Source organism: Chiloscyllium plagiosum, chromosome 6 (assembly GCF_004010195.1).
Source record: "Chiloscyllium plagiosum isolate BGI_BamShark_2017 chromosome 6, ASM401019v2, whole genome shotgun sequence".
Lineage (NCBI taxonomy): Eukaryota > Metazoa > Chordata > Chondrichthyes > Orectolobiformes > Hemiscylliidae > Chiloscyllium > Chiloscyllium plagiosum.
Genome location: NC_057715.1, coordinates 94012304 through 94021604, shown reverse-complemented (window position 1 = coordinate 94021604; position 9301 = coordinate 94012304). Strand labels below are relative to the sequence as shown.

The 9301-nt window shown below is 40.9% G+C and overlaps 1 protein-coding gene across 1 annotated transcript in view; it reads right to left on the bottom strand.

Moving 5' to 3' along the window:
• Positions 1-286: 286 nt before the first annotated feature.
• Positions 287-9301, bottom strand: part of LOC122551164 (transmembrane protein 272-like) — a 38433-nt gene continuing 29418 nt past the window's right edge. The window contains exons 4-5 of the mRNA XM_043692790.1: positions 3755-3837; positions 287-1544 (exon numbers count right to left, since the gene is read on the bottom strand). Of these exons, the coding sequence (XP_043548725.1) occupies positions 1182-1544; positions 3755-3837 (446 nt within the window). The 3' untranslated portion in view covers positions 287-1181. The remainder of the gene's footprint in view (positions 1545-3754; positions 3838-9301) is intronic.

The window sequence follows — 9301 nt, the reverse complement described above, 5'->3', positions numbered from 1 at the left end:
GTCCACTGTTTTTTGTCATTTATGCACATTATTTGGATGTGAATATAGGAGGAATGGTTAGTATTTTTGCAGATGATATCAAAATTAGATGTAGTAGATGGTGAAGAGCACAATCTTGATCAAATGGGCCAATGGATCAAGGAGTGGCAGACGGTGTGTACTTTAGGTAAATGTGAGGTGTTACATTTTGGTAAGGCAAATCAGGGCAAGACTTATACATTTAATGGTAAGGTCCTGGACAGTGGTGCTTAACAAAGAGACCTTGTAGTGCAGGTTCATAGTTCCTTGAAGGTGGAGTCACAATTTGACAGGATTGTGAAGAAGGTGTTTGGTACACTTGCCTTTATTGGTCAGTGCACTGTGTATAGGAGCTGGGTTGTCATGTTGCGGGTGTACAGGACATTGGTTAGGTCACTTTGGTGGCACCTGGTGGAAACACACACAGACAGTGCAAATTCCACACAGACAATTGCCCAAGGTTGGAATCACACCCAGGTCCCTAGCACTGTGAGGTGCTAACCAAGTCACTCAAGACATTCCAAGGCATTATAATACAAACACTGAATCCAAGAGAGTTATTAGCAGAGTGGCTAATCTCAAAAGAGAAAATATTAAGGTGGAAAGATTGAGAGTAGGAATTCAGAGCCTTTACGAGTCCATAATTAGGGCGAAGGGATTTAATAATACATCAGACGTCCTAATTACGATAAATTGCTAACTTCTCAATCCAACATATATTTCTCTTTCCAGAAGCAGGATGATGCAAATCAGAACCTGAGTTCTCATACATTTCCAAAAAACTGAAACATGAAGTATTTTTATTCTCATTCCCCTGTGTGTCTTGACTCAGTTTAAAGCCAAGTTGAATAAACTATCAGTGAGGATAATAAAATAGCATGCAAGTCCAAATACCGAGAGAATTCAAACAACTGTGAAAAAATGTACAAAGACAATTGTTGCTGGCTGCACATGCCTAAATCTAGCTTGCATTTTCAATTAGGTGTACACGGACAGAGTAGAGTCTATGACACAGGGCACAGCAGCGAAGACAGTTACTTATAAACAGCCCTGAAAATAACAGGAATAGCCCAACCAATCCTGACCTTCTCGAAAGTGTGCAGTTTAATCAGAGGTTTTGTGTTTTAATTATATTTTCACATGATTGATATTCAGCCTGATTTTCATTCTTCTTCTGAATCATCACCTTGCTTTGAGAAAGAGATTAAGCAGCAACTGCACAGAACCAAAAGGCCTAGAACCGTGTGACTTATGACCAGAACAACCACTGAGAAGATGTACACAGTTTTATCACAGTAATCCTGAGGCTGGTGAAAAGGTGGAATAAAATTGGGCAGATATGCAGAGAACACCCAGTAGTTTCCCAATATAAACCACACAAACAGGAACAGACTGAGGGTAACATGGATGTAATAACGGTGAAGATTTTGTCGCCATGGATATTCATCATCATCGTCATCGCCAATCATAACAGATTTGGAAAGAAGTTGCCTCATTTTTGCAGAATCATAGAGTAAGAGGGTAACCTGTGTAATTAATAAAGCAAAACAATATTATTACAAATGTATTATGTCTTATAGACAGGTTCTTGAGTATCAAGGGGATCAAGGATTATGGGGAGAAAGCAGGAGAATGGGATTCAGGAACTTATCAGCCATGATTGAATGGTAGAGCAGACTTGATGGGTTGAATGGCCTAATTTCTGCTCCTATGTCTTATGGTCTTAAGACAACATGAAGAATATGAGCAGAAGTAGGCCTTAAAGCCTACTTCATTCATTCACTAAGATAATGGTCTTAAATATTAACTCCATGCTAACAGATTATCCCCTTATTTTTTCATTCCTTTAGTATACAAACGTGTCGATCTTTGTTATGAATTTTTCAATCGCTGAACATTCATAGCTCTCTGAGATAGAAATTTTAAAAGTTCACAAACTTTTGAGTGAAGCAAGTTCTCCTCAGCTCAGCCTTAAATCACCAACTGTTTATTGTAAAACTGTGAACCCAAGTTCCGTACCTTCCCTCCAGGCAGATGGAATCTTGTTTTCTTTTAGACTAACGATGGAGCTGAGCCTAAAAGCAGGAGGTAAGTCTGCTTGGAGCTGGGGTGAATTTTGTGGTGCAATTATATTTGCTACAGCTCATTGTATCTTTGTGCATGGGTAATGTAAAATGTTCTGGGCAAGGGGTTGGGGGTGCAGGGAGTTTTGACCCCACCATGACTGTACAGGCTCCAACTTCCACATGGCACTTTTAAAAGGCACTCAGACAGCGCTTCCCTCTCTGCAGCATAGAGCATCTCACAACTCCCTCTGCTCATGACCTGTGGAGATGTCAGAGTCCCAGCTAAAAACTGTTCAGATGTTCTCCTCAAGGCTGTCCAGGAGAGAAGGGAAGAGTTTCTCCTTGGGAATGACAACAAGAGGCCATCACAACTGCTGGAGCAGCCTGGCCAGAGGTGGCTGTGGAGGTCAGCACCCCTGGGCACTTCAAGAAAATCTGATCACAGAGCTGCAAAAGGATGAGTGATCCACTGCACTGTGCCAAGGTAAATACCACCACCTGCTCAGAGCTTCATGCCCCCATGACCGTGATTTAGCACTGTAAGGTTGCCAGTGCACAAAACTGCCACACTCAGGATTGGGTATCAGGCATCTCCATCAGGTGCCTCATGTGAAACCAATGCACCTGTTACTTCATTGCAGTCAATAACGTAGCACCACTTGCACCACAGTGTTACTGTCTCTCACACATTCACTAGGATTCACATTTAAAACATAAAAGGAGCAACAACACTCATCAGCTCACTGACCTTTCTCCACAACAGGGGGAATGTACACATTTGATAGCTTTTCACAAAAGCCTTGCACAGGGATAAGGAGACAATTGCAAAAGATGGTTCTGAGGTGAACACCTCACAGTTATCTCAGGTACAAAAGTCATATCATGCTTTACTGATTTGCATCAACTCTTTGAGTCAGAACCCTTTGCTCCTCACTTGCCCCTATCACAGTAATTCAACAAGTAATGCACACATTCACAGTTCTGGAGTTTCTATTTGTATCTGACAATGCAGGCATGGTGGTCATATATGCATATTCATGTCCCTTAATACTTCTCCCCTTCTGTAGAAGATCATGAACAAACAGCACAAGAATACTCAAACAGGGCAGGGGTGGGGTGAATGTTGCTGGTCACTACATGTAACAACGGTGGAAATGTGTATATAAAATTAAATGCTCTTTTACAAAATCTTGAATTTATTCTGAATGATTATTCATAACAGTTTTGAAATGGCATAGCCTGCAGTGACATTTTGACTCAGCAATATGCTGAAGTTGTATTAACCCATTTGAAGTTAATACCAAAACTTTAACTCACTGAAATTTTGCTATCCACTCAACTGCATTCCCTTGCTCCACTGAAAGCTCTGGATGGGCTTGGAAAACTTTGCTACTCATCATCTAGATTGTCAAGTCACTTAAGAATCAGAGGTATTTTAATAAGGTCAAGCTAACAAATATTCACACTGTCACTCGCACTGCTTGTTACAACACTACCAAAGTTTTCAGACTCTGCTTCTGTCTGAATATGGAAGAACAGTATGTAAATCATTATCCCATTCCAAATCCACACAAAGTTGTTTCATTTGAGGAATTGCAGACCAGCTAGTGTCACACCTTCTTTGCAAAAGTGCTGGCAAATGTTGAAATGCACTGAGTTTTATACTCTACCTTCAGACTGCCGATTATTCCTCCAACTAGCAAGTACAAAGGAATCGATGGCTGAATGGGGCAACTATCCAGGAACTTCATCCCTAAAACAAGCAATTGGGATAGGCTAAATGAACACAAGTTTGTACACAAGCCGACAGTTGCAAATCACAAGTTAAGAACATAGAAATATGTGTATATAAAATTGAATGCTCTTATTTCACAAAATCTTGAATTTATTCTGACTGATTGAAAAATATTCATCACAGTATTGAAATGTCATAGCCTGCAGCCATCAGTGACATTTTGACTCAACATGTGCAATATGTTGAAGTTGTAAACTGTGATCTTTGTGTAATCATCAAAGTTAATGGAATGTTGGTCCTCATTTCAAGGAGGTTAGAGTATATGATAGGGAAGTCTTACTGCAACGGTACATGACACTGATGAGACCATATCTGGAGAACTGTGAGCAGTTTTAGTCCCTGTATTTCAGATAAGATATCATTTCATTGGAGGCAATTCAAAGAAGGTTCACTAGGATGATCCCTGGCCTGGTGGGATTGCCTTATGAGCAAAGGCTAAACAGGTTAGGTCTCTACTCATTGGAGTTTGGAAGATTGAGAGGTGATCTCACTGAAACATATAGGATTCTTAAGGAGCTTGATGGGGAAATGCTGAGAGGATGCTTCCCCCATGGAAGAGTCTAGGACCAGGCGGCAGTCTTAATAAAGGAGTATTTAAGACTGCGATGAAATGGAATTTCTTCTTTTAGAGGGATATGAGTCTTTGGAATTCCTTGCCATAGAGAGCTGTGGGGGCAGAGACCTGTGAACACTTAAGGCTGAGATAGATTGATAGATCCCTGATCAATAGAGGAATCAAGGGTTACAGAGAAAGAGCAGGAAAGGTGTGGACATGGGGAATGTCAGATCAGGCATGATCCCTTTGAATGGTACAGCAGTCTCAAGAGGCCAAACAGCTTAGACCTGTTTGTATTTGTTATGGTGTCATGGTCTTAAGTAGCAAAAATATAAACTCTGAATTAAGAAACAAAATGAACAACCACGAGCGCAACTTACTCTAAAATCAGTGAGGGAGAAACTACTAAAAGCAGACAATTAGAATGAGTGTGGAAAAAATTAAGAGTGCTCCAAGAATTGAGAGAGTGCAGTTATCCAGAAAGATTCCTGGAAAACTTGTGTGAACTGACTTGATAGAGGTCACTAACATTTTGAAGTAGTTTCAAATATTGAAAGTGGAAAATTGGTTCCGTGTGGGTCAGTCTGTAATTCAGGGGCATAATGTTATGAGAATGAGTTTGGTTATGTTTTAAACTGTCTATTTTAGCTCAAGATAAAATAGAGCAAGTCATCTCTTACTAGACTGCCTGTGGACAAGATGATGTGACTGGTCACTTCAGGGACAGGGGGCTCAGATCAGGTCCTGTTAAAACCCTTGTGCCTAGATTTGAAACCAGGACCGACAGCAGAAGGTAGCTGTTCTTGCTAGTGCAGATTTACCCAGCTGAAAATTACAAGTAGGTGGGTGTTGGGTGTCCTGCTAGAAAACAGATTTTAAAAGTTAGGTTAAAGAACAATTTTGCTCAGCTGTAATAAAGTGCAGCAGGCCCCTCATTCGTAGAATTCCTACAGTATGGAGGCAGGCTATTCAGCCCATCGAACCCACACTTACCCCCCCCCAAAGAGCATCCAATCCAGACCCACCCCATCCCTATATTACCAATTTATCACAGGCAATCCACCTAACCTCACACCTTTGGACTGCAAGAAGAAACTGGAGCACCCGAAGGAAACCCACGCAGACACTGGGAGATTGTGCAAACTCCACACAGACAGTCACCCATGGGTGGAATCGAACCCTGGGCCCTGGCAATGTGAGGCAGCAGTGCTAGCCACTGTGCTACCCACTTGGGAGGGTGTTTCACCTGCTGGCGCTACCAGTGATCTGATTGATGGGCAGGTCCAATAGTCCTAGCAGTGCCATGATCAGCAGTGAGCACTGCTGATACCACAGGCAGCGCCACAAAGAGGACAGCCATTGATCCCAGAGTGAAGTAAGTTAGAGGGCATTGGGAGGACAGCGTTTACTAAGGGACAGGGGCAATGGGGTGGATGTTGAAGTGGAAAAAGATAGGAGGAAAACAGGCAGTTATATTTTCTAAGGGACAACCCTAAAGGCAATGGGAACCCTCCAATGATTCTGCACCCTGTTCTATCCTGGTCATTTTAAACACTCCATTGAAAACAAAATCAGGCTGCTCACTCCTGCCTGCCTGTCATCTGATTAATTGGCACAGGCAGGTTAATACTGGAGTCAGATTAGCTTTTAGTTATTTTGGCCAGTTTAGCTTTTAACAAGAGCTCAACTGATCCTTCAGTATTTATTTAAATTTGATGAGGGGGGGGGAGTGCTGCCAGTTACATTTCCTACACACTCTCCATACTATGGGATTGGGATTGAGGTGGGAGAGAAGCTAGGGGTTGCAGCACTACTCTCTTAGAGGAAAAGAAACAGAAAAACACAGCCATACTAGCAAATATGCACACTGTTCATACAAGAGCCCCATGCTGTTAAATAAACAAGACAAGTCGCGCCAGTATGCAACATGCATAATTTTCTTGATTTTTCCTTCCAGGCTATTTTACATGCCCCCCACACTGATATCACACCCATTGACTCAGTAACCCTGGACAGAAAGGGAGAGAGTTCTGGAGACAATAACAGGAACCGTTCCAAATGGCAGGGAAAAAGAATGGTTTTAATTAGCTACCAGTGATAACCAATGGAGCTTTAAGGATACTGTAAGAGTTGCTTAGGCAAGACCAGGGGGAGTTGTCGCTGGAGCAGGTCTTGCTGCTGAAAGTCAGTTTGGGGACTCTCAGAAGACTAAAGAATGATATTTTACATAACACTGAGTCAAATGGGGAGAAACACATCTGTCGTAAGTTGGGAGTAACATTGCACTTGTTCCTGTGAAGGTTGCAATTCTGCAGACTGTGTGGTGTTACATCTAACTGCAGTGTGGGGATTGTGTAAGGAAGCTAAGGAAGGGGTATACTTGTCTGTACTTCAGTGCAGTTACCTACAAACTGAGTTTTTGTCAATACTGATTTTAATTTGTTACAGTTGCTTTGTAAAATATGAAGTCCTGTGTGATCCTTTCAGTCAGTCACCGGGAATTGCAGTTTTAAAAAATGATCAGTGGGTATGCGAATTGTACGATAGTTATTAGAACCAGGCAAATCTTGTTGACAATGAAATCCTTGATTGGGTTGTTAACCTGGGCCAATCAGGAAAGGTCTGGCTGACCAATTTTAACTGTGGATAGCACGCGGTGTCTACCAACACCCTCGAGATTTTCAGGGAGAGGTGGTCACTGCAGGAAGTGAAGTGCATTATATCTCCCTCCAACTCTATTTTGATTTAATCCCTCCCCTTCGTTGTTTGATCACACAGCATTGCCCTCTGAGAAGGACACTGCTTGTCACTGGCCACTCGGGTGTTTCCTTTCTTCCTGGTGGTGGAAATTGAATAAAGATTTGTACACCTGTTGTCTTTCACTGTGTCTCACACCTGCACACACACAACATGGGTGCTGGGGAAAACATAAGCACTACTGCAATTAGGCGGTAGAGTGGGGGTAAGGAAAAGAAAAAATATATATATAAACAGGAGATTTAGAGTCTCCTCAGTTTAGGGGGCTGACTCTGTGCCAGCTGGTGCTATAGTCAGTGTGCTTCTGCTGGCTCTGAGGAGGAGAAGAGTTTCTTTGTCTTTTCTTTCCCCCTTTTATTGAGGGAAGATATTTGTTTCTTTTTTGTTTGGGTTTCTTTATTATTTGTTTGTGTTTGTTTAAAAAAAGAAAAAAGACAAAGTAAAGGGGATCTAGCATCTCCTCAGTTCAGGGGACTGACCCTGAGGTGCTGGCTACAGCCAGCATACTGTACACAAGTACATTAAGGGTGACTTGGTGATGGGATACTGATCTCTGTGCATTATTTCAGGTACAAATCAATATAAGATTTTTACTAATATGTCAATCATAGCAAATAGGAGGTATTACTTTATAAAGGCAAAGGGGACCATCTGGAAGCTATGGCTACATGCAATGCTTCTAGGGTATCAAGCTATACTGGGATAGGGTGCAAAGAAACAATTAGAATATAGGAGATAAATAGAGCAGCATATAACACCAGCATATAGCAACTGGAATGAATGGCATCTTTCTGTGTCGTAGAGTTTACATAATTTGACATTGTTCAACCTCACATCCCTACTGAGGTTTCTAATCTTCCTCTATACTCTTCTCAAAGCTGGGAAATTGAGGATCCTAAGAAAAGCCCTTGGTTCTTGGGTCCTGTCTAGATCTTTAAAATTTAAAAATTAAGGTAAAAATACATAAAGATAACTTTGCAAATTGAAAAGAAAACTTGCATAAAGTTTACAAACTTTAAGAAAGATCTTTTAAAGACTTGATAAAATTTAAAAACCATTAAAAATTATTCAAACTAATGTTAAATATCTCCATAGATTTCAATCTCTTTTAGGTACCATTGTCTAGGTCACTATGACTCCCTCATAGTGACCTAGACAATGGTACCTAAAAGAGATTGAAATCTCTATTTTATTGCTCTATTTTATCTTCCTCTCAGGGGTGGTCGACTGTTGCTGTCTATAAGGTACTCAGTAAGAGAAATGTGGCTGAGCAGAAAATTACAGCCACTCAACATTATTACATGCAGCAGGAATGAATGTGTCCATCCAAGTGGAGCATATGCAAAATCCACCAGTATATTTGTGGTCTAGGGACCTGGTCTTCACCTCACTTCCTAGGTCACCTTTGCAACATTTAAAATTGATGCAGCAAATCTAGCCTTTGATAATTCGTAAATACCATTTTTTAGTTTTTCACTAAGATTCAGTGTGAACAACTGTTCTGCTTTACTCATGTTGAGTTCTTAAAATTTAAGTGTTAAAGCTCCAATTGCTATAGAACTAAATTGATGTCCTCAGCAATCATTACCACAAAGCGCAGTGGAGGCCGGGACGTTAAATATCTTCAAGGCAGAGATCGATAAATTCTTAATCTCGCAAGGAATTAAGGGATAAGGGGAGAGTGCAGGTGAGTGGCATTGAAATGTCCATCAGCCATGATTGAATGGAGGAATGAACTCGATGGGTCAAATGGCCTTATTCCACTCCTATTTCTTATGGTCTTATGATCTTAATAACCACAAATTTTAAAAAACACTGTATGTTTAATTGAGATAATATTTCTCTTTCCAAAGGCTAAAGACCTTTCTAAAGAAGTGCTTCCTACTAGCACCTCAGAAAACCACACTAATTCAATAGTACCAACAAAAATATTGCTCTGCAAATAGATGCCATGCATTTTGTATGTCACTGGTGAGTCATTCAGCTCAGCCTGTGAGAGTTAGTTCTGCAACAAAGAAATGTATCTGGAGAGACATCCCAATCATTTAAATCAAGAAATAATAAATTTAACAAACTGATGGATTTATCAGTGGATAAACTAACGCAAAC